The 26,891-nt window shown below is 37.1% G+C and overlaps 1 protein-coding gene across 2 annotated transcripts in view; it reads right to left on the bottom strand.

Moving 5' to 3' along the window:
* VMP1 (vacuole membrane protein 1) overlaps positions 1-26,891 on the bottom strand; it is a 157,121-nt gene that overhangs the window by 2,838 nt on the left and 127,392 nt on the right. For both annotated transcript variants that reach the window (XM_069078016.1, XM_069078017.1), the window contains one exon: positions 20,477-20,538. In XM_069078016.1, coding sequence (XP_068934117.1) covers positions 20,477-20,538 — 62 coding nt within the window. The remainder of the gene's footprint in view (positions 1-20,476; positions 20,539-26,891) is intronic.

Raw genomic sequence — 26,891 nt, 5'->3', positions numbered from 1 at the left:
GAGAGAGAGAGAGAGAGAGAGAGAGAGAGAGAGAGATCAGTTGAGGCTGTGTACTGCTGCTGTGGTAGTGAGAATAAAATGAATGACTTCTGAGAAGCCCCACATTTATCACCACCAGTTCCTGTAAGAACTGGTTTGAACCGATTAATAAGGAAATGACTTATGCTTGTGTCATCCACAGTTAAAAAAGAAACTGCCCGCCCTCTCTCAGACTTGCCCCATCTTCTCAGAGGGGGCGGCCCTTTTCTCAAACTAAGTCCTTATTAGGACAATCTGTGCGTCATCCTTATCCAAAAAGAATGCATTAGCAAATTTGGGAGGCACCTCCCACTAGTCAGAAGTCAGTCATTAACAAAGGAACAAAGGAGGAACTATGAACCTTGAATCATTGCATGCTTTATGGTGGATGATTTGCACAGAAACTACAGTACATTGCTAAACACCTTGTTCTGAGATGATTGGGATAGTGATCACCAATAAGTTTATGTACTCTGAGCTACCTCTCACCCATAATATGTGGAGGCTAGTGCTGCTAAACCGGTTTAGCAACAACAGCTACCCAGTTCCTATTTTGCACGTGTTTGAGGGCATTTTTAAAATGGTAACTTGGGGTCACTTGGGATATAAAATATTCCTTTATTTTTCACCCCCACTTTTGGGTTTCCAAGACAAAAATAATCTTTACCATTCCAGAGGAAAGGGCATTCCATTATACATTTAAATAAAATATCCAGTGCTCTCCCATCTGGACATCCTTAGTAGAAGTACCCCTTATTTTCTAGACAATTAACCAAAAGGTGTGGAAATTAGGCATGAATAGAGCTGTATTCCACCTTAAGAGGGAGAAAAAAGCTCTTTGCTACCACTGACCAAAAGGCAACACATTTCTAACAGTTCTCTTAATCCTGTTCTTACTTTTTCTTTGATTTAAACCTACTATCAAACAATAAGTATTTATTGAGCTCCTACTATGTACCTGGAACTATTGTGTTTTGGGAGACTGAAAAATTGAGAAAGACACAATCTCTGCCAATAAGGAGAATCCAGATTGGGAATTTAGTTGGGGGAGATAAGACATATTCGCACGAAGCATTTCATGAATAAGACATTATATAATATAGTGTTGAGTAGTATTATATAGGTAAAGAGGTGTGAGCAGTAAATAAAGTGGTAACTATGTAGTACTGACAACAAATAAATGCAGATAGAATTTGAGAAGGTGAAAGTTGAGTGGATGGTGGTCAGATGGAGAAAAAGCCAAGGGAAAAAAGCCAACCCTTCCTTTCATTCAGCTAGCTACAACAGAAGAGGATGTAATCTGACTGAGATGATCAGCTCCTTTATCAGTAGTGGTTCTTACTATAACAGAAACTGTATGAATTTTCCTTCTAAGAAGATATATTTTTCTTTAGGTGAATCAAGTAATGGAAAACAACTCTTCCTTTAATTTATAATAATGCTTGTGGGACTCCAACAGCTCATCAGTTTACACATATGAAAAAGCAATTCTAACAAAATACATGTATAAATGACTGAAAAACAGCCCTGTAAGATCTTTCCGTTGGGAGCTGATTCACTCACTGGCTAAAAAGAAAAATTCTACTGAATGACTTGAAGGCAGAGTCATTCTAAACTTTGGGGAAACCCAGAGGAAGGAGATCATTTAAGGAGTAAATTATAAACCAAGAACAAATGCTAGGAAAGGTAAAATTATCAAATGTCCTTTTTTGGAAGGGTCGGGGGAGAGGGGAGGGTGAAGAGACCACACGAGGGAGATAGAAGAAAAAGTACACAAAATGGATAACAATCATTTAAAAATTGGGCTAAGTACAATGTTCTACCATGTCCAAAGCTACATCAAAGTATTAAATTCACATAACATTTTAGAAACAAATTCAAGGAACAGCTTTGGAAGAAATATACTGGGCCCAAAAATGATTAAATTTTCATTCTAAGGGGTATTATATGTGATTCTTTCTGGGGAGAGGGTAGGTCATCATAAAAGCTCTGGAAAAACCCTCCTAATTTAAAGCTTTCTTATTGCATTAATGGCCCAAACGTCAATACAAAAATCTATATATAAATCTAGAAAGAATGAACTGAAATCTCTACTTAAGATATCAGGTGCTGAGTAACTTCATAAACTATCTCACCTTGCTGCTCCCCTTAAACCCTTGGTAAAATTAGCTGAATAATTTAATCCTGAAGCTGGTTACTCTCATTTTTCATGATCTCCTTATAAACAATAAATTGAGCTAAATTCCTTAGTATATCAACAGCAGTTTTGCATTGATGTTTTCTTTATTCTAAAAGCTATTTTAGTAATGGACTATAAAATGCCTGAAATTATAGCCCCCACTTCTAACATGTTATTTAGGCAAACAATATACTTATTCTCCAACCTATTCCTTCCAAAGTGATTGTGAAGTAGCAAATGGAAGCTGAACTGAATAGAAGGATTAGGGGTTATGGCTTTAAGACTAACTGAAAGCAGAAATTGAGTCTGCTTATAAGTAATTTCTATCAGGTGGTTGTTCACAGTTGGTTTAGGGTATACAGCTCAAGTGACATTCCCCAGGGAACAGTGAACCTGTTGGGTAGGGATGAGAAGACAACCTGCCTTATTTCATGTGCTTGAATTAAACCCTCTATCTGCCATCAAAGGTGGTTTTGAGACAAGGAAGAAACATACAGTCTGGAGAAAGATACACGCAGAGCTATTTTTTTGTTATATGTCATACTAAAAATACACTTAAGCCACCCTTGCAAATGACCACTTGCCCTGGAAAAGCAACAACTAAGGAATGAGCAAGTTTGATTTAATTCATTTTATTCCTCATGTTCCTCTGGGCTAGGAAAACATCTTTCAGATTAGTAAATTTTTAGTTTGGGCTTAATTATGTTCAATAAAACCACCTCCCTCAGTAAAGATTCCTTTAGCAAGTATTACAGTAGTTATTCTTGGCTATTTTTTTATATTAACAAGTTTTTAAAAATTAAAAACACCACCCACTAGACACCCAAACACAAAATATAGGGCTCAAATGTGGGAAAAGGTTTTATTTAATGCCTAACATGTAATTATTTGATGAAATAAATTAAAACAAAATAAAAACAAGACTTCTGTGGAAACATTTAGGCTCTGAGACATGGATACGAAGTGATCTTTGGCAAGAATATTGTAATTCTGGGGTGGCTAGGTGGTACAGTGAATAGAGAGAGCACCAACCCCCTGGAGTCAGGAGGACATGAGGTCAAATCCAGCCTCAGATACTTAACACTTACTAGTTGTGTGACCTTGGGCAAGTCACTTAACCCCAATTGCCCCTAGGAAAAGCAAATTAAAAAAAAAAAGAATATTGTTAATTCTTCAAGAGGTCCACCCATTTTCAAACTTTGTCTACTGTTGCTCAGATTTTTTACACCATACTACCCAAGGCTTGTGGAAAACTGTCCTCAGGGAAAATTCACTGTTACAAACTCTTTCCACAGTTGCTAATTATTACTTAAAGCCTACATTATTCTTCATGCCCAGAAAAGGTTTAAAATCTTCCTGAGAACTATTCACAATTGGCAGAGGTAGCATAGTGAGTGGGTGGAGTGATCAACTACTTGTGTTTTTCACAATGCTTAATTTTTCATTCATTTTTTAATCCCAAGTACACACCCAATCCAAGCATGCCTAGAATTCATGAACACTATTATTTCTATTTTTCAAGAATTTTTTTTTGGCTTTTATAATCCTTAAATGTATTCACTTGGCATTTAAAAAATAATAACAAGAAACCATTACAACCTTAATCTGAACTTCTTTCTTGGGGTGAAGTTATCAGTCAATATGCCAGCAGGACTGCCAGAAGTCTTCCTTGATTTGTTTGTTAGCTTTGTTGGATTCAGTTGGAGGTTTTTTTTTTTTTTTTTTTTTTTTTTTTTGTGGTGGGCAGCTGGGTTTTTTTTTTTTTTTTTTTTTTTTGCTTTCTGGAGGGCAACTGGGGTTAAGTGACTGAGGTCGAATTTGAACTTAGGTCTTCCTGACTCCAGGGCCAGTGCTCTATTCACTGTGCCACCTAGCCGCACCAGTTTGACTTTTTCTGACAGGTGTGAGCTTTGTACCAGTGAATGTCCCATAAAACACAGGGAACAGTCCTTACTAAGAAACACACTGAATTCCAACATTTGCCTTTTTTTGACTTCCCAGAGTAGAGGTGCATAAAAATACTCCACTCCCCTATCCCTGCCCCCTTCAAAGATGTCTATAGGGGTAGAGCAATTATCTATAGAGCAATATCTAAGATAAAGATTCAATACAGGCACAAATAAAACAACTTCTCTTGAATGCAAGCTTTTCTCTAACTCTGCTAGCTCTTTAAAATACTAGGGTATCCATCAATATTGTCAGGCAAATTACAATGGTTTTCCTGAAAAAATGTTCCACAGGATATGTTTGTGTCAATTCAAAGAAAGGCTAAATTTTGAGTCTTTTTCATTCTAAAGAAAAGTCATCATAGCATCATTAGAAATTAGAACTGTACAGACCTCAGAGGCCATCTAGTCCAACCCCCTCATTTTATGAGTAAACTGAAGCCTGAAAAGGTTATAGTACTTGCACCATGTTATACATATAACAAAGCTGATTCAAAGTAGAGTACTCAAGTTAAAATATTTTGGGTCTCAGTTTCCTTATTTGTAAGATATGGAAGTTGGACTACAGGACATTTTAAAATCCCTTCCCTTCTAACTCTATAATCCTATAACTGCTTCACAGAGCAACAGGGGGAGCTTAAACCCATTGAGTATAAAAGTGATACAGGGATAACACAGCAGATAGTTATTAACTCAACGAATGCTCCTTTGAAAACACAAGCTGGCCCTTAGCACCAAGGGACTACTACTCTGTAGTAGCAGAGTTCTCAAGACCAGGGTAAGTGTCTACAATGTGTCAGCTACTGAGCTAAGAACTAGGGATACAAATAAGGGTAAAAAAACAGTCCGGCTCTCAAGAAGGGGAAAGTGTAATGGGGGAGATAACATTTAAATAACTATATCTAATCAAGATATATACAAGATAGACTGGACATAATCTCAAAAGCAAGGTGCTAGGATTAAGGAGGGAAAGACTTTTTGCAGAAGGTTGGGCTTCAGTTGAGACTTGAAGGAAGCTAGGAGGTTGTTAGAAAGTGGCCCTAAAAACTCTACTAGCTTTAAAATGTTTATGTTCTTTTTAAAAAGTGAAGGGAAGAACTTTTGTTTTTGAAAACTAATCAAATACTTCTCTGTCTTTTTTTTTTTTTAAGCAATTGGGGTTAAGTAACTTGCTCAAGGTTACACGGCCAGTTTTTTCTGGGTGTGGTGCTGAGTAGCTGAGCCCGGATTTGATCCAGGTCATCCCAACACTGGAGTCGGTGCTCTTACTCGCTGTGCTACCTGGCTGCCCCTACTTCTCTGTCTTTTCCAAAAAAGTTTGAGGCAAAATAACCTGCTAGCAGATCAAATGAAAGCACTTACTTAGTAGTCTGGCTGAGGTTTTAGATATAGACTAGCTAAGTTAGGCCTTTGCTCTTTTCTGGTTTGGTAAGAAGGATAGAAATATCACAGAATCCAGTGAATTTGGATTAGATTTTCTCCCTTCCACCATTTTCCTCTTTCTCCCCACATGTTCCATATTTCATCATAAAGAAAAATTATAAAAGTGAGTCTTGCGGCTATGTCTCAATGTTTTAAAGTTTGTTGTTTCCTTTGAAATAGAACTCCCATGGTACAGTGGAAAGAACATTGAACTTGTGAGTCAAGAGAGTCGGATTTGAATCCTGGTTCTGCCATTTACTAGAAAAATGCCCTTGGAAAAGTCTGAGAATCATTTTCTTCAGATAAAGACAGAAATACTTACAGTACCTACCATATACTATGTAGTGAGGAAAGAGATTTATAAACTGTGGAGTTAGTATGTGAATATGCTTGAGACCCATAGTTCCTGCTCACTAGATTATGAATTTTCAACTGTGGCCAAATCAGCAACCTGGATTTCCTTAGCCAGGTGAAGAAAGAACTCAAATCAAGATTCTCGATGAAGCAAAGGTTGCCTTAATCAGTTACCACAAGAGAATTAACCCAACAGGGAGGAAGGGTGCAGGGTTATTTAGTTGCTACTGTGAAAAGTCAGGCTCTCCTCTCATCACAGGCTTTGAGGGCTCAGAACTATTCAGAAGGTACATTAAAGACTCTAGCCCAACTCTTTCAACTCACAAATGAGGAAAGTGAGGCTCAAGAGACATTAAGTTATACAAGAGTAAAAATAGCAGAAATGGAATTCGAACTCAGGTTTTCCTGGCTTCAAATCTTGTATTCTCCCTTTTGTACCAACATGCTCTTAGTCCTAAATAAATCAAGTTTCATATAAACTAGGCTGGGCTTCAATGCACAAGATCTCCCCTCACTTATATTTTCCCTTTCTTCTAATTTAACAGGCTTTCCTGGGAGGGAAGGAAAGTTTACAGTCAGGATGTAAACTGTGGAAGTCAGAGGTATTTTTAATGGAAATGCTGACAGATCTTTTGTGTATTGGCCCTGCTGGGCACCAGATTATGGAGCTGAAACCCCACCTCGACCAAATTTATAGCTGATAACCCTGATCTCAAAGCTTTGCAAACCCTAGTCTGTTCTGTGAGCACATCTTAATCTTAATCCAAACCCTTCAAAGAGTTAAACTTTCTTCCCCACCCCCCAACCCCCAGACAGTGATCTAAATGGGCTTAACCGTTAGTATTTTAATGAGTTGTCATTTCCTGCAGATAAAGATTCTCATAGTATTTAACCATCCGTTTCCCTGGGGCTCAACCAATACCAGCGTATTATTCATGGTGACTCAGAATGGACCTCAGACTCTTTGCCTGATTCAACTGAGATAGATTACCCTCCAAGTGAAACTGGACTCCCTACCAAGGTAGGACAGAGACAGCTCAAGAGACAAAGGGAGGATTTATCATTCAATCTTTCTGAAGATGTCAAATCTGGCTCCCATTAATATTTATGGCCTTATACTCTTAGGGTCTAAATAAAAATACATTACTTCTGTTTAATCCAGAAAAAAGGAACAAATCAAGAGTTAGTGCTAATGGCAAACACCAATTTGTGTTTCACATTTAAGTGCAAGACCCACTCCTCTGTGTGTGACTGAATGCAAGTGTTGGCTTCTCTCCTGATCTAGTGAGAATTTACTATTCCATACCGAGTTCCTAATACAGAAGTTGACCAAAGCTTTGGCACTGACATGATAGTTTAAGGAACTAGTAGCTGAGAAACTACTCAGTTTCTCAGTTTCTGACCTAAAGGTTTAGGTCAGAAATGTTGTGGTAATTCAAACCAAGGCACCTCACACCCTGGAATATGAGGTACAGAAAAGTTGTAGACTTGCCCAAGGTTACACATCTGTTTGTTCATCTAGGGGTAAGGGGTGAGAAATACCCTATTTTACCCTTAAAAAGATATATAGCTTTCAAATATACTTGAGAGTTTATAGTTTCTGGTACCTTTTAAAATATTGTGATTTAACTGCAAGCTTTAGGATCAAAACATCTTGAATTTCATTTGCATCTGTGCCCCTTTCAAATAATTAAAACCTTCTTTGTGTTAGAGCTAGTCTATTGTGTGCTGTAGGGTATTATAAACACAACACTGATTTTCTCAGGACTTTGGGAACAGGCTCCTTCTATTACTTTATTTAGAGATGCCAGGTATATTATTGCCCATGCCTAGAACACTTCTAATACAAGCTTTTTCAAAACAAAATTCTGTCAACCCTGTTCTTAGTCATTTGGACTTAATTTCTACGAAATTAAAATGAAGGTAAGTCGTCCTTGCTACTGGTTGTCCTTGCTGTATGAAACAGGATCCAATTAGGGAAAAGCCAGAAAACAGAAGAGTAGCAAAAGACAAGCATGCAGGCATTTATAAAAGGTAAAGAAAAGACTCAGAGCAAATCTAGCACAATAACCAACTGAAAGAAATTGGTGGCTGGGCGCAATAAAGCTCTGTTAAAAATCAACTGAATTCTGTTATGGGAAATAAAGGTCAGGGATCTTGTGCCAGCTCAACTGGGACACAGACGAAGGTCAGTTTCTCCCCACCTGGGCTCTGTGGCTGAGTTAGGGGAAGCTATTGCCTGAATGGGAGCTCCTCCTTTGCATTTCTGAGGGTAACACATTAGAGATGAACTAGCCACCTAGCAGCCAAAGGGCAGGGAAAATACTGAGTTATAATTTGCTAAATGGTAAATTTAAAGTGGGATGAGGTACCTAATTTATTGTGATAAGAGACAACATGGCCTAAAGAGCACTGAATTTGAAAACAGAATCTGGTCCTGTCATTGACTAGCTCACTCAACCTCCCTAAGGATTCGAATCGTTCCTTCTCAATAAAATGTGGACAATTATACTAGTATTGTCTGCCTCAAAGGGTTGTTGTGAAAAAGCAAAGCACTTTGTAAATTGAAAAGCACCATATAAATGAGTTATCATTAATAATAGAATTGTTATTATTTAGGGTGAAACTGGGGGAGTTCATATAGGAATTTATCCCCATCCCAGGATAGTCCTGTTATCTCAGAACCCAATTTAATTGGATGGACACTCAACATTGAGATTTCCCTGGGGATTAGAAAGGAAGAGAAGACAATCTCTACTTTCAATGAATTTATAGTTTAAAAGATGAGACAAGACTAGAGGGACTGAAGCCAGTAAGGGAAGGAGACAGAAGTCTAATTTGGGAAAGGTTTCATACTGGAGATAAGTCTTGAAGTTTTGACAAAGATAAAAGGCTTTTTAGGGAAGCTTGTATGGTGGTTCTGAGGAGGCTTGGATGAGCTGTTATGTGGGATCTGTTAGTAAGCTTTCTTTTAGTCAGAAAGACACAAAGACTAATCACAAATTGATTATTACAGGACAGGGATTCTTAACGTTTTTCATGTCTTGGATGTTTGTGGCAGTCTGGTGAAGCTCATGGAATGCCTCAGGATAATGCTTTTAAACGCACAAAAATATACATTACAAGGAAAGCTAATTATACTAAAACAGAGTTATAAAATTTTTTTTAAAGCTCACTGACCCCAGGTTAAGATTTCTTGTTTTGGAAAAAGATGCTAGTTTTTTTTCTATCTGTATTTGCACAGCCTTTTCCAAATTGAAGATTTCAGGGGAAGAGAATGAAAATCATGAGTAATCTCTAAGTAAATACATAAACCCAAATAACTATGCTAACAATCACATTTTCACAATCATTTGTATCAGTCTGGGATATACATGAAAATGTTCTCTGCAAATTCAAGGAGTGCATGAAATGCAAGGAGTGCACAGGTAAGTGTGGAATCAGATGAATGTGTATTGCCAACATCAAATATTTCCTAAATTGTTAAGAAATAGGGTTGTTAAAAAAATATACGCCCAATCAATTTGTCTCACTGTCACTGGCATATGTGCAATGGTGCACCTGAATTAACATTAGCTTTCAATGTTCAAACAACTAAAATTCACTGACAATATGCTCCTTAAATCTCAATTCAAAACTTCATATTCAGAGTGGTCCATGTGGCAAAAGATTTCTAATAGGTTATTGGTTCAGAAATTGACAACAGAATGGACAAAGTTTGATTTTAAACTTTAGTGTTTCCACATCAGACAGGCAATTCCTGTTAATATAAAAATTTTCTTTTCTATTTTTTATATTCAACTTAACCTATGAAGGAGAATCAAATTAAAGATCTCTAGGCACTATGTAGAATTTACAACCTTGTCTCTGATTTCAACCTTTCCAATTCTTCTTTCCCTCTGTCCCCATACATTTCATAACCATCCTCACTCAAAAGGCATTTTATGTTTAAAGGGTGGGTCAAGGGTTGGTAGCAAAAGGCTCATACAGCTCATTCTGACCACTTGCCATGCTGTGAGGACCAAATGATACAGACAACATTCAGCTGCAAGAAACTACTCACTGGTAAAGATGATTTTTCTTGCGACAGGCAAACCTCAACCTTTGAGGTCAAATGCAAAAAAGTTACTCAACAGCACTAGAGGGCTAAGGAGAGACTGGAACATTCTGTATGTGGTTTAAAGTCCCTCCTCCTTCCTCCACTCCCCACCCTTTCCATGTTCAATGATTAAGTTATGGAAACAGTTTCTTGGTATGGTAAAATAAAACTGTGGACTTTGTCTTCCAATAAGATCTTGGCAACCTGACAACGTGCCAGTGTTCTGCATATGCTATACTTCGAGTAATATCCCTACAATTTTGTTCTGGAAAATTCTACCCTACGTTTAAATTTTGGAAACCTGCATTGTTTCCACCACTATTTCAAAGCTGAATCTGCATGTGTTCTCTAAGATAATACCCAATGATCTTCCCATGAACATTCTTGCTAAAAAGGGCTTGAGAATTATGCTGAAAGATTTAAAAAAGATCCTTATATCTAAAACAACGTGATCTATGATATCGGTCATAGATCTTATCCTTTGACCAAATCTGTGCCAGGCAAATATCCTTTGACCAAATCAGTGCCAACCCATGTTGTTTGGAAATGAGTTCAACACACCCCTCTTTCCTTTCTAACACTCCATATTCGTTTAATTCCTTTGGGTGGTGTTAAATGGGCATTCTTCCACACTATTCATTTGGCAGTATAGTAAACCCAATCTTATGGTAGGGGAGAGTTCAGTATTTTTTTATTTGCTAATGAAAAGACTTCATTTCTACTGCAGAAACAACAGAGAACAATACTGGATTTCAGAATTTCATATGTGATACATCAGCAAAAGAGAAAATCTACTTTTAGCATCTACCAAGAAGGATTTATTTCACCCTAAGGAAGATTTATCTTAACAGAACCCCTCTCAAGACAGGTAACACTACAGTCAGCACTCTGGTAGAGAAGCCAGTGTCAAACAGACAAGAAGAAACCCAAGTTTCAATGCCTCTTGCCTCTCAGCAGAAAGTTGACAGACTAGAGGTATGGAATGAGAAGGTTTCATATGTGGCCAGTGTGCTGATCTGTTGATTTACTTTGCTTGGCTATACTTATTTATTACTGGAGGGGTGGGGGGGTAGAAGGAGGGGACAGAGTGTCTTGGTGGAAAGGTAGGGTAGGAGGCACAATGTGAAGTGGCAATGACATGAAACAAAATCAATTAAAAAAAAGTAAGGTTCTGTTCTGTCCACCAGCTTCATCTCCCACTCACCAAAATGGCCTCTTCCTTAGGGCTATTCTTAGTTTCCTCAGCTATTCCTTGTCTTTTCTTAGTACTTAACTGGATTCAATACAGTCAAGCCTTGGTTATTTGGAAAGCTCAGTGTCAGTTTATTAACCTGGGCAAGGGTTTCCCCCACACACATGAAAAGAGCCTCTCAAATCTGTGCCTTGAGTAGATAATGAAGAAGTTTTTCTCCAACTTAATGATACCAATTTACTTTCTAGATAGATATTCCAAAGAAATTGAATCCCTCATATTTATCTTCTTAGATACGTACAAAGGAATTGTTCATTCTCATGTCTACAAAATCTCTCTATTTCATCAGGATCTAGATCCTTCCCTACACTCTTAGAACAGACTTTTATAGACAATTTATTTTTAAAAATTAACTGCCATATATGCTAGAAGGCCAGCCAAAGGTAACATAAATACTACACTTAGTTCTGGTCACTTCTCCCTTTAAGAACATAAGCTTTGTAGGGCCAGATATTTTCTTCTTTATTTTGCATGGTATTCAGCCTATTATAAAATTATATGTTCATCTAAGAACACCAGAGATATAATTAATGTTATTCATTACAAAATCTCAATGGTTAATTTTTTTCCAGGCCACCTGGAGGGAATGAGAAGTTAGAACTCTGTATACAGCATGCCCTTAGTATAAACAAACCTTGCCGATGAGCCTATTTAGTTGGTGAACTAGGTAAAATTGACAGCCTATGCTTTTTTTCTCCCTTTCTCCTTCCTAAAACAGCCCCTTTCACCAATCCTTCAGGTTTCCAATGACTGCATGTTTCTCCTGTGCCCTATCAGTAGTAAAACTTGTTTCAGGAAAAGATATGATATTGATAGCTAATTGATATAATTAGCTATTGATAGCTAATTATAAATTTAAGACTCTTCTAGGGGGATATTTATATTTTAAGCCTCATCTCTTAATTTTAATTTCATTAAAAGAACTTTTGGCATTAGGAAAGAAGGTCCTAGAACCATAAAGGACTGAATCTTAAGACATCCAGTTCAATCACTGCCTCCATCTTATACAAATGGGGCAAGTTTTTTTGGACTGAGGGTCTTCATTGCTCTTCACTGCCAAAAGAAAATTCTTAAGAAGTAGCCTATTTACAAATCCTTAACAATGCTCCCTCTGACTTTTCAGAGTGACAAATACATAACCACAATGCATGTATACAGTATGATGCTAGCTAGTTTTCATAGGGCTTACTGTTGCAATTAAATAAAACTTGTAAAAAAGTTAACCTAACACATATTTTAGTGATATGCATAACCATTGTGTAGTTATAGTAACTAAGTATAAATGCTAAGCATTTCACACATTTTGGGTATGACTTTTACAGAACCAAATAAATTTCTTTTCATTTTGCTAGTTTTCTGGTAACTAAAATCATTAAGGTGAAGGGTATCCCTTAATATGAACACAATCCTTTTGGTCATTAGACACTTAAGTAGGTTAAAAAACAAAATTCCTAGTTTCAATGCCTTGCACTTTGTACATTGTTGTCTGACCAATCCTTTTCTGAGCATCATCCCCTCATCGCAAGCCATATCTCCCACTCATACCCTTCTAGACCATAAAGTTTCAGCCTGCCTGGGGATGTGCAGGAAGAGGCTTGAGAGAGAAAGAATAAGACAAGTAGTACAATGCTAGTAGAGATAGTACTGAGGAATCAGATCTGATGTCTGGCACCTGAGATTCTTTTTTTTTTTTTTTGCTTTTTAGAGGGCAATTGGGGTTAAGTAACTTGCCCAACATTGTGTGTGTGTGTGTGTGTGTGTGTGTGTGTGTGTGTGTGTGTGTTAAGTGTCTGAGGTCGGATCCGAACTCAGGTCCTCCTGACTTCGGGGCTGGCACTCTACTCACTGCACCACCTAGCCACTCCTAGCACCTGAGATTCTTAAGGAAGCGGGATGGGGAATAGCCAGTTGAATGTTTCTTGATGCAAGGATAGGAAATGGTGGCCCAGCACTTAGAAAGTTCATTTTCTCTGGGTGGGAAAGGTTTGGGGGAATACAGGGAATAAAACATTACCAAATCACTCCTTCTGAGCTATTCCTTCGTGTCTCGCTAAAATAGGGGTTCTTAACCTTTTTTTTTTTTTTTGAGAGACCTTTTTTAGAGTCTGTTAAAGCTTATACATGAATTCAGAATGTTTGGAAATGCACAAAATAAAATTCTTAGGATTACAAAGGAAATCAATTATATTGAAATATAGTTATCAAAATATTGTTTTAAAAAGTCCACAGACACCAAGTTAAGAACTCCTGCCCTAAAACAACAGGCTTATCTCCAGTACTAACCTTAGGCAATTTCAGAGTAAAGAAAAGATTCCTTTCCTCTTCAAAATATATCTCCCACCCAGATTCTTTTACTTGAAATCTCTTTTATAGAATACAAAGTCTTTCAAAGGTTTTCAAAATGCAGCTGCTTGAGAGCTAAAATATTGTTGTAAATTACTTTTAGTTCAACTATGAATTAAGTTATCAGATCCCTTCAGGGTGTTATAAGGACTTAAGAGAACTGGAAGGCATACAGCATATTGCATCCTGAGAGGAAAGGGAAAGAGAAAAGTGAGCCACTGAAGGAAAATGGACACTAGAAACAAATCAAACCAACTTTTCAATTTTGCTCTCAGCCTGCACTGTTTTATTTTCAGCAGAACTTGTACACCAAAGGAACTTGTTGCACTTGCGTAGTCATGCAAGCTTAAATCTTACTCTGATTTTAACTGTGGGAACTGGGGTTATGGGTGTGCTCTTGGACAGGGGTTGGCCAAACCTGGTGGCCAAAATTACTTTTTTTACATCTGAGATGAGACTGAGATTATACAAAGCAAAAGTATCCATCTGGCTTTCCCTTACTCGAGACTGACTTTCTTCTCTAACTTTGTCTTGGGGCTCTGCACTCCTCTTTCTAATCTAAACTGATAATTGGTTTTCCATTCCTTGAACATTAATTTCTCTCTGTTATGCCTTTAAGTATTTTCCATTTAAGTGTGGGAAATATTACGCAAAAGATGTGTATTAAGCTCATCAACCTGTATTAGTTTACACAAAGATTTTTAGGAGTGAAGAGACGATATTTTCTTTGTATTACCAAGGATTACTACCTTTGCCAATTCCTAAAACTTGCAATATAACCTAAATGATGAAGTAATTAGTCTTTGCTTTTGTTAAAATACAAATTTTATTTACTAATAAATGTAGAATGGGATAGGGGGAAAAACATAAATGAATCCTCAGAAGTGAAGTATCTAACAGATTCAAGATTTGAGATTACCCAAGGGGAAAGTTTGTGAGGATGATTTGGAAAGACGACTTTATTCAAAAGAGTCTTCTACTATCAAATTTTATAGGCATTATTTTCAATTAAGCTCAGTACTCTATCTGGTAATAAAAACAAGTAGACTGTTTCATCATTTAACACTTCATCTATTTATCAGAGTTAGGTTAAGAAAATGAAATCACAAGTTCAAGTCTCCTAAATAACTCATCCTCTCTGTGTCAACTTAAAATCTAGTCTAGGCATAGTGAGGTTGCTCACTAAATTTTTAAAAATATAATTCATTTATTTATTTTTAGTTATCAGCATTCACTTCAATAAGATTTTGAGTTTAAATTTTCTCTTCCTCCTCCTCCCACGCTCCCCAAGAAGGTATGCAATCTCATATAGGCTCTACTTATACAATTCATATTAAACATATTGTCACATTATTCATGATGTAAAGAAGAATTAGAAATAATGGGAGGAACCACAAGAAAGAAGAAACAAAACAACAAAAGAAAAGGAGAGAAAACAGTATGCTTCCCTCTGCATTCAAACTTCAAAGTTCATTCTTTGGATGTGGATAGCATTTTCCATCTTGAGTCTTTTGGAGGTGTCTTAGGTCCTTGCATTGCTTAGAAGTTGTTCACTAATTTTTAACATTTGTGTTTTAAAAAATCTCAGAAAAATCAGTTGTTTTAAACCAGACTGATGGAGAGAATGTGATTTAAAAATGCTATTAACCGCCTTAAATATTAAAAAGATATTGTTTGTAATTTAGTAATGAAGAAGTAAGTTAAGCAGTCAAGTAGGGTTGTTTATAATGTTTTATATACCATGTAGCAAAAAAAAAAATTTGATGAGGTAATCCCAGCAGACAGTGCTGGGGAAAACTTGAGGATACTAGGACATTCCTACATCTGACTCCTGAGAACATAGTTAAACCATGACATCAGCCATCTAATTTAATAAAACTCTGAATCTAATAAGTTTTGAATATGTTAAAGTAACTTGATGAAAAACTATCTCCAGACAGCAGGAACACTGGATATTTTAGGGAATGAGAAGCATGGGAGAAGGGAGAGAATAACTAGTAGTATGGAAAAGCATTCTCAAATGCAATTGAGTATCAGACCAGTGTTGGTCTAAGAATGAAGGTTGATTTGATCAATTTGATTGTACACAAATTCGGGGAAGGAGAGTAATATATATTTCAGAAATAGAACAGCAGTTAGGGAAAGCTTGGGCACTACCAATGATTTGTTTAATGATATATGGCAAATCACCTCTGCCTTTTTCATTTATGAGAAAGGGATCATGATAGCTTTCTCCATATGACTCTCACAAATGTGGCTAGGATAATAATTCTATCAGTATAAAATACATAGCAGTTATTTATTTCATATGCCTATCCAGTAAGAGACTGAGATGTAAAATACCAACGCCCATGCTTCTGCTTTTCTTTGTACCCCCCAGGTTAGCACACCTGGCACATTATAGGTACTTGATAAAAGCTTCCTGACTTTTAATTGGGACAACAGCAGAAAAAACCTGGCTGTCATATCCCTCCTTCACATATGTGAGCTGCAGGTACTCCAAGGTTTTATCATAAGGCAGAACAACAATTCCCTTAAAATATAAGATGGTGCTTTCTTTGTGGAAAAACCAAAAGCATGGACTTGATTCCTAGAGAGAATAACTGATGAGGCAAGAAAAATTCACCTTCCTCCTTTCTAAAGTAAGTATACTCTTTTCTGTGGAGCAAGATTATTAATTCCATAACATTTTCTATTTACAGGGAACCAGCCATAAAATAATATCATTATTTTTTTCTTATAACATCCTGGACCCCAACTTCAAGACAGGTACATGTGCCAGTGAACACAAGTACTGTTAAGTACTTCCCAAAATGATCTAATGTTGAAAAAAAGTTAATGTACAAATTATAATCCATGCTTCTAATCAGCAGTTTAGGGAGTAATGAATCTGATGATAAATCTGAAAAAAATTCCCAAGTATATAGCTCCTCAGAACATGCCTTTTACTCCTATATATTAAAGGTTACATAGTAACAATTCCAGAAATGTATGCTTCATAAATTGCTTTTAAGAAAGTAATTTTTGGAGGGCGGAGTCAAGATGGCAGAGTAGAAACAGGACTTCTGCATGGCTCTGGCTTCCACCTCCCCCAATTTATGTAAAAGGTAATTCTGAACAAACTTTGGTGCTACAGAACCCACAAAATGACACAGAGAAGCTAACCTCCCACTGAGGACAGCCCAGCAGGCCGGCAGGAAGCAGCCAGCGCAGTGCTCTGGGAGCCGACCGGATCCCAGCCCCTCATGAGGCCGAGGTTTTAGCCTCAGGGAGGCCACAGCCAGCAGCCGGCTGGAGGGACTTCAGATCACCAGCAGCTATGGCGGTTTGCAGAATTATCAACACACAGATGCTAAGGACAAAGTGAGAGGTCAGTGCAGTGTGGACTTGGGGATCCAATTGTTCAGGAGTGAGGTCCGGCCTTTATCCCCTGGAGGGAGAAGCCATTGAGGCGCTGCGGCTGTGCAGCTGCCTCCATGTGGCAGCTTCAGCTCCTGGCTTACAGACTGTAGGGGACCAGTCTGAGGAGTAATCATTCTTGCTTTAACCTGCTTGGATCTGGATTGCAGTCTAGGGTGGGGGTCCTGGGGTGTGTGACTAACAGCCACAGCTTGTGGAGGCTTCAGAGAAGGCATCCAACTAACAGCTCCAGCAGTTGAGAAAACCCCAGCGATTGGGACAGAGCTCCTCTGTCTGGTAGTGGAGTTCTACTGTGGCAAAAAGCTCAAAAGTCAAGTAATTGAGTGGCAACATGAGCAGGCAAAGGAAGCAAAGCACACTGAGCAATCCAACTTTATACTCCTATTTTGGGGACAAAAAGGATCAAAGCATGGAACAGGAGGAAGACAGCAAAGTCAGAACTTCTGCACCAAAAGCTTCCAAGAAAAATATGAGCTGGTTACAGGCCATAGAAGACCTTAAGAAGAATTTTGAAAACCAAATAAGAGAAGTGGAGGAAAAATTGTGAAGAGAAATGAGAACCATGCAAGAAAATTATGAAATGAGAGTCAACAATTTGACTGAAGAAAATAACACCTTGAAAAACAGACTAAATCAAATGGCAAAAGAGGCTCAAAAAAAGAATGAGGAGAAGAATGCCTTAAAAAGCCAAATTTGCTTTTTAAGCAAATTTAAGATGGAAAAAGAATCTCAAAAGCTCACGGAAGAGAATCATTCCTTCAGAATTAGATTGGAGCAAATGGAAGTTAGTGACTTTATGAGAAATCAAGATACTATTAAACAGATCCAAACAAATGAAAAAATAGAAGGCAATGTGAAATATCTCATGGGAAAAACCACTGACCTGGAAAATAGATCCAGGAGAGATAATTTAAAAATTATTGGACTACCTGAAAGCCATGATCAAAGTAAGAACCTAGAAATCATCCTTCAAGAAATTCTCAAGGAAAACTGCCCTGATGTTTTGAACCAGAGGGCAAAATAGAGGTTGAAAGAATCCACCGATCACCTCCTGAAAAAGATCACAAAAAGAAAACTCCTAGGAATATTATAGCCAGGGTCCGGAATTTCCAGATCAAGGAGAGAATATTACAAGCAGCCAGGAAGAAACAATTTGAATATTGTGGAAACACAATCAGGATAACACAGGATTTGACAGCTTCTACACTGAGGGAACAAAGGGCTTGGAATATGATATTCCGGAGGTCAAAGGAGCTGGGATTAAAACCAAGAATCACCTACCCAGCAAAACTGAGTATCATGTTTCAGGGGAAAATATGGTCATTCAGTGGAATAGAGGACTTTCAAGCATTCTTGATGAAAAAACCAGAGTTGAATAGAAAATTTGACATTCAGATACAAGAAGCAAGAGAAGCATGAGAAAGTAAACAGGGAAAAGAAATCATAAGGAACTCATCAAAGTTGAACTATTTACATTCCTACATGGAAAAACAATAATTGTAACTTATGAAACTTTTTTCAGTATAAGCATAGTTGAAGGGAATAGAAATGTGTGCATATATATGTCATATGGCGTATGAATATATATGTGAGTGTGTGTATATATGTGTACAGGTATACATAGAGGGCACAGGACCAATTTAATAGGAAGGGATGATACTTAAAAGGTGAAATTAAGAGGTGAGAGAGGAATATAATGAGAGGAGATGGGGAGAGACAGAATGGAATAAACTATATCATATAGAAGAGGCAAGGGAAAATGGTTACAATGGAAGGGAAGAACAGGAAGGCAAAAGGAAATGAGTCAACCTTATTCTCATTGAATTTGGCTTAGGGAGGGAATGACACACACTAAATAGGGTATCTCACCCTACAGGAGAGTAGGGGGGGAAGGGGATGAGAGGGGGGATGATGGAAGGGAGGGCAAGCTGGGGGAGAGGGAAGTTGGAAGTACCCATTTTTGAAAAGGGACAGGGTCAAAGTAGAGAATAGAACAAGTAGGAGGTGGGATAGGATGGTGGGAAATATAGTCAGTCTTTTACAATATATCCACTATAGAAATGTTCTGCATAGCTACACATGTACAACCTATATTGAACTGCTTATCTTCCCAGTAAGGGTGGGTGACAGGGGAGGAAGAAAATGAATCTGGAATTCAAAGTTTTAAAATAAAATGTTAAAAAAAAAAATATATATATATATATTATACACACACACACACACTGTTATTAATATTATTTTAAATGTAACTGGGAAATAAGATATACAGGTAATGGGGCATAGAGATCCACCATATCCTACAGGAAAGTCGGAGGGGATATGGGGGAAGATACGGGAGAGAGCAGATTGGAGGCGGGGATATCCAGTGGGGATCGCTATTTTGGGGTGGTGGGTAGGGGAGAAACGGGGAGAAAATTTGTAACTCAAAATCTTGTAGAAATGAATGATATAAACTAGAAATTAATAAAGCATTTGATAAAGTAAAAAAAAAGAAAGTAATTTTTTCTTGGAAAGACTTACAAAAACTGATGCAAAACGAAGTAAGAAGAACCAGCAGACCATTATACATAGTAAAAGCAATACTGTATGATGATCAAGTGTGAATGACTTAGCTATTCTCAGCAAGACAATGATCGAGACAATTTCAAGGGACACATAATGAAAAATGCTTTCTACCTCAGAGAATATATAATAGGCACTTTAAAAAATCCTTTTTGATTAAAAACTAGTCAACATGAGTTTGTACATTACAAAATTTATTAAGAAAAATGGGTGTGAAAAAAGGAGCTAAATTCATATGTCACAAACATAAGTTCTTTTTTCTCTGTAATGATAAAGGTTTTATAATTTTGTAAGATTCAAGATTATTTTAAGTATAATTTGTGATTAGAAGAATAAGTAGCCAGATTAAATTTAAACAAAGACCACTTGAATTTCACACTATCTTTTATGGGACAAAAAGGGATGGGAGCTCAAATAAAATCTAAGTCACCAACTCAATTAGTATTTAGTATTTATTTTAAGAATATTTATTGAGTGGGGTGGCTAGGTGGCACAGTGAGTAGAGCACCAGTCCTGGAGTCAGGAGGACCTGAGTTCAAATCCAGCCTCAAACACCTAACACAGAAACTAGCAATGTGCCCTTGGGCAAGTTACTTAACCCCAACTGCCCTCCAAAAGGCAAAAAAAAAAAAAAATTTATTGAGTGCAAGGTACTATGCTGGGTGTTGTGGGCTATACAAAGAAGAATAAAAATTAAGTCCTTGTCCTCACAGAGCTTATAGTCTAGTAAAAGTTATGAGCCATGTATATAACAACCTAATTAGTTCCTTTTGCAATTCCACAAATAAAAGATTTTCACAAAGATATTATCTTATTACTACCTCCTGTGTGTTTCCTCTCATTCAAACAGTAAAAATATTATTAGTTTTATAATTACTCACCCAATGAGAGCCACCATCTGTTCTACTATGTGTTTGCTGAAAGTTATTATAACGAAGAGTTTCTGTAAGAAAGAAAACTTTGATCAATGGAATATTTACTCTATCAAAAGAATATTATCATAACTCCCAATGCTTTATGTTAGTACTACTGAAAGGCAAGAATCCTCCCAAAGACTTTTCCAAGTTTAAAAAAAAACATAACAGACAACAATAAATATGGTCAAGTGAAAAATCTATGCTTTTTCATTTTACTTTTAATATGTCTACATTCTAAGAAATTTTTTCCCAAGTGTAATGCTAGGAAACTTCTTTCTAAGCCACATCAAGCTTATAACCATATCTGGATGGGAAAACATGAGTCATGAAACTAAAGACTGGAAAGAGTTTTTGCTGGACATTTCAGAATTATTTTGATATATTCCTTGAATGAAACATATCATTAAACCAGTGTTCTCCAAAGTGGAAAACTTGCACCCCTAGTGGGCCATGGCATGACTCCTAATTAATGGACGGGAATATGGGTTACATCTCACCCCTCCCCAAACAAAACTCTACTTGCCCCCTTTACTTATTATCATCCATCATTCCCTCACTCCAAACCCTCCTGCTGCTAGCCTCCCATGGCTGTGCAAACTGCCCATCTCTGACTCCTCTTCTGATCTTAAAGATGACCCTTCAGAATAGCCCACAATCTAACCATGATGGTACACTCACACCAAAAGCAGTTAAATTCCCCTTGTCCCTAGTATACCCATATCCTGTCCCCCCAGGTAACCTCCTGGCACCCCTCAGTGGACTTTGTGCTCTTGCATATTGACCCATGAGTAAAAGCCCTGCTTCCTGTTTTGTTTTAAATGGGATTAAGAGTGAGTCACACAGAAAGAGGATGCATGGATAGGTTGTGATCTGTACTGTAGATATTATTACATTTTCTTCCCTCAAACCCTACACCCCTCTAAACTTTCCTATTTCTGTTGAGGGTACCATTATCCTTTCAGTCACTCAGATTCACAACCTCTTTAACTTCTCACTCTCCCTTACTCCACACATCTAATCATCTGCTAATTCTCATCCATTTTACCTTCATAACATCTCTCATATCTATTTCCTTCTCTCCAATCATTAGTCACAACTCTCATTCAGACCTTTTATCACCTTTCACCTGGACTACTCACTACAAGAGCCTAATTTGTCTCTCTGCCTCAAATCTGTTATCACCGCAATCCCTGCTGTACCCCCCTGCCAAAATGCTATTTCTTTCTTTTTTTTTTTTTTAAAGCAATTGGGGTTAAGTAACTTGCCCAAGGTTACACGGCCAGTTATTTTGTGTGGGTGTTAAGTATGTGAGGTCAGAACCGATCCTGGGTCTTCCCGACTCCAGGGCCGGCGATCTTACTCAATGCGCCACCTAGTCACCCCCAAAATGATATTTCTAAAGCACAAGTCTGACTATTATCACTCCCCTGTTCAAACTCTAGTGACTCTCTATTGACTTTAGGAGAAAAAGTTGGCCTAATTCACCATCACAAACGCTTGGGCCCCTAAGTCATGAGATATGAGACTGGTTTTTATTTAGTCTGAAAGAACATACAAAGAACTAATATTCAAGCCTATAAACAGTGAGGTGAACTCCTCTTCCCTTTGTGCAGCTCTGCCTTACTTAAATCCAATTCACATGCAAGTCATCACATTGTGATGTCTTTGAGAATGAAGGATGAACAACAACAACAATAACACTTCATCTTACTTTAACTTCTATTCTGTGTAAGTTTGATAATATATAGAATTACCAGTACAGTAGTGTACATATGTACATGCATGCATGTGTGTGTGCATATTATATATACACATACATACATACATACACATTTGTGAATAAGTAAATATACATATATTGGGGGTGCATGCTCAGAAAAGTTTGAAGCCTATTTCATTAAATGACTAGACACAAGGTACTGAATGGCTCACCTCTGAAGTACCAACTTGTTGCAGGATATCCAGGTTATGGATGTAATCTAAATGCCTTGATAAGTTATACAAATCCAATCCAGGGTCTTTACAATACTAGACTGGAGTACTGGTCTCTGTGGTTGAGGAAATTTTAGGAAAATCACTAACAGGTACCCCAGGATTTCTAGACTCACATTCTCAACCAGTTTGGCCCCAGTATAAATAAAAGTCATTCTTCTAAGGTGTATGATGTGGACCATAGGGAATGTCTCCTACTTGTTACATGTGGCAAGGAGATAAATACAAAGCTGAAATGATATATTGTTAGGCCATTTAGTGGAATTAGTCCTGGTTTGGTGAATACTGAATTTCTAATGGTAGGTGTCTTGAGACTAAATAAGCTCACCAACTATTAAAAAACAAAACAAAATCCTTGCAAGTCTGTAAAAAATGCTTCACTAGCTTTTCCAAGCATAAGATGACTTTTTATCTTCCCAGTAGAAATCATCATTCACTCCATATCAGAGATTATTTTTAAGAATGGGATAGCATATACTTATTACATAGAAAAAACAATTAGTATAATAACATAGGCTTAAAATCTGTCCTAGAACTGCATAAGAAACTATATCTACATAAACCATGAAACTCCCTTTACCAATGCAAATTAGCACCTAACTAGCAATCTATAGTCTTAGAGAACTGCTTGGGACACTGAGATTAGGTGGATAGTTCTATAGCTGACTTTGGAATGAGTATTGTACAAGAAAATAAAATTATGCCAAAGAATGCAATGACTATATTCTGGGGTTTGGGTATGTACATTCAAATCATAAAAAGATATTTAACTACACATCTATGTGCTCGGATTATTATGCAAAAATACCAGACAATTACTGGAAAGATGATGATTTTTATCAACTAGGTGGTGATATCACAAAAAACAAGCAAGTTATGGGTTGAATGAAGATCATTTATGTGAAAAAGCATTAATAGAGACTTTCTGGTACATTAAAAGCCAGCTAAATAGAGTTATAAATCTTCCACTAATAAACAAACTTAATGGTCTTGCTATTCAATTTTACTATCACAAGTCTATTCTACCATCATTCCTTAACATTCAAAATACAGTGAGATAACCAGTTTATCGCACAATTTCATCTCTCAAAAACAATACAGTATCTTCTCTTTTTTTATAGCAGTCTGAAAATACATTGTGTTGGGTATGACAAAACTATGTTTCAGAGAGGGAACATGTGTCCCCCAGAGTTTCTCAGATTTGAGGTACAAGTGAGGCTACTACAAAATAAACAAAAGGCAAAAAAACACCCAAAACAGTCACACTCAACCACATAAAAGTACACATGGCACATAGGAAAGGGAGTGGGGGTGGGAGAGAAAGAAGGAGCAGAAAGGGGCCAAACTAATGGGAGCTAACAGGTTGGCAAACTGCTGAGCAAGAAGCAGTCTTGAAAGGTTCTTAGTGAACTGCTAATTAGGTCAAAGTCCTTATTTTGACCACTGACTAGGAGAAAGTCAATGGCTATACTCAAGGGTCCACTGAACAAGCAGAGAACAGAAAGGAAAGAGGCATCCTTCCCTGGCATGGAATAGCTAAGTCAACTGGTATTTTTTAGGAGAGAGTAATGGCTGGCAAAAGGCATCAATGGAAATTGCTTAATGCATGTATCAGAAGGTTGTCTTAATTTAAGCTATGGAAAAATATAAAGAACAAGAGGAAAAAATGTGAAGAAATAGGTACATTGCTTGAACACCAAAAGTTTTTTTGTGTGTATTTCTTTTATTATTCAAATAATGGTTAAAGATGCTTATAATACCAACTAAAATGGCTTACCAAGTACTGAGAAATGTTTGTTGCCTAAGCTACATCTGGATGTACATCAAGTTACATGCCTTTATGGAGTATGTAACTATGATACAATGGAACATAACAAACATACCCTATCTGCCTTAATGTAGGAGAAAAACTAAAAAGATTCTTTCCCTTATATGACAAATTGATGTTAAGCTTTTGCCCATATGGGTAAATAAATTGCTTATCTTGTAATAATCCTAAATCAACTAAATGAATAAATGTACATTTTTTTTCATATAGGATAATAAAGGATGCTTTTAGATTTCATTGATTTTACCAGTTTGTAGAAAAAAGGTTCAAAAGGTTTGTTTAAAGTAAACAGCTGAGCTAAGGAAATTTGTGTTATAGAGGAAAGGTGTTACTTGGAAATAACTTGATGTTACTGTTTAAAACCAATCTCTTTCTTTAAAAAGGATCCTTGATAGGAGGATGGGGGGAAGAGGAAAAGTATCAAATGTCAAGAAGTAAATCTTATGTTAACTAAGAGAATGTTTCAAAATTGCACTTAAAAATGTGGTAAAAGGTCCTCTGTTCATCCTGATCCTTAACTCCTGCTATTTAACTTAGTACTATTTTAAGTGTTTGTTTATCATGCTACCACTAAGAGTTTAAAAATACTTTGGCTTAAATATTAAAATGCCAAGTCTTATTTATAATATATTTTGCTTTACATAATGCCTTTCTGTTATGATATATATTGAAATTCCTACTAAGCAACCAATAATTGAATGTTTTTATCATTAGTTTTACTTTATAATGTGCAACAAAAATTTTTTGTAGTTAATATTTTCCATAAAAAAACAACAATGTCCTTGGAATTTGGGGTGTCTAAGGATACAATGGGGAAAATAACAGATACACGAAATAAACCAATGTCTAATATTAAAAAACTAGGACCAGAACTGGACAAACAGAAGCAACTTTAGTCACTAGTATTTCTCTAAGAATAAAATGTCAAGCAGCAATAGGGAAATCAGGGACAGAAGAACATTTGTAATTATTGAGAAATCACATCAGAACAGAGATAAGTCCTTACTATTCTTGACTTTCCTTCAAAAACATGTCCTAGGGTTATAAGCCCCTCCTCCTTTAAAAGAAACTCCATGTTAATTTCATTTTATATCAATACTCTTTTAAATGCTAAATCCCATTGCCTTTCTCAGTCCTTATTCTCCTTGATATCTTTTAGGCCAAGTGCTAGTTGACAGCAAATCTAAACTTAGAATTTGAAGAAGTTAAATAATTATGATAAATCCAACAAATAATAATTTTAAAAGAATCTTTTACTAAATATAACAAGATTATACAGGTACAGCACTTTAAATCCTAGGTCGGGATCATATCCAGATCAGTCCAAGAGAATATCAAAGAGCTTCTCTCCCTTCTAGATATCAATTTATATAATTCTCCCTTAAAGCCAGTCTTAAGACATTTATCTGAAACTCCTTTTCGAGTATCAGGAGATGGTGTGTGATATCTAAAGAACAGCAAAAAGGGCAGTGTCACTGTATTTTTAGAGGCAATGGAAGGGAGTAAAGTATAAGAGGAAAGTAGAAATGGGGCGGCCAGGTAGAACAGCGAATAAGAGCACCGGTTCTAGGGTCAGGATGACCTGGAGATCGAATCCCGGGCTCAGACACTTAGCACCCACCCAGAAACACCTGGCCGTGTAACCTTGAGCAAGTTACTTAACCCCGATTGCTTAAAAAAAAAAAAAAAAGTAGAAAGATAGAAAAGAGACTGGTCATGAATGGCCTTAGAGATCATTTATATTTCATCCTAAAGGTAATAGGGAATCACTAGAGTTCACCGAATAGGGGGAATGAAACATGGTCATATATGTGCTTGAGGAAAACCACTGGCAGCTGAGTGCAGGACAGACTGAAGTGGGAAGAGAATTGAGACAGGGAGACTAATCATCAGACTATTGGAACTGTTAGATATAAGGTAATAAGGGCCTGCACCAGGGTGTGTGAGTAGAGAGGAAACCTATATTAGATATGTTGTTAAGGTAGAAATGACAAGATTCAGCAACAGACTGGATATGAGGGGTATGAGTGGGGTTGGATGTCTAGGAGGATGGTTGTGCCTTTGACAGTAATGGGGAAGTATGATTAGGGGAGATGTCGCAACCTGAAAGATGAGTTCCATTTTAGGCAAGTTTAGTTTGAGATGTACATGGGACATCCAATTTGAGATGTCTAAAAGGCATTTGGTGATGATGGATAGGCACTCAGAAGAGAGATTAGGGCTAGATATGCAGATCTAGAAATCATCTGCATAGAGATGATAATTGAACTCATGGAAGCTGATGAGATCACTATGTGAGATAGTATAGAGGGAGATGAGAAGTAGCCTTAGAATGAGCTTTGAGAGACTGATATGGCCATGACCTGGATGAAGATTTAGTGAAGAAGAATGGTGCCGTGGTAGCTCATGGCACAGCAAATAGAGCACTGGGTCTGGACTCAGGAATATCTGAGTTGAAATCTGGCTCCAGACACTTACTAACTATGTAACACTGGGCAATTCTTTTAAACTCTGCTTCCATTTCTTCAACTGTAAAAATGGGGATAAAACTACCATCTG

Source organism: Petaurus breviceps, unplaced genomic scaffold (assembly GCF_028583685.1).
Source record: "Petaurus breviceps papuanus isolate PSGF00001 unplaced genomic scaffold, PetGlider_PUasm1.0 91023, whole genome shotgun sequence".
NCBI classification, from domain to species: Eukaryota; Metazoa; Chordata; class Mammalia; order Diprotodontia; family Petauridae; genus Petaurus; species Petaurus breviceps.
This window is presented reverse-complemented; position numbering and strand designations above follow the sequence as displayed.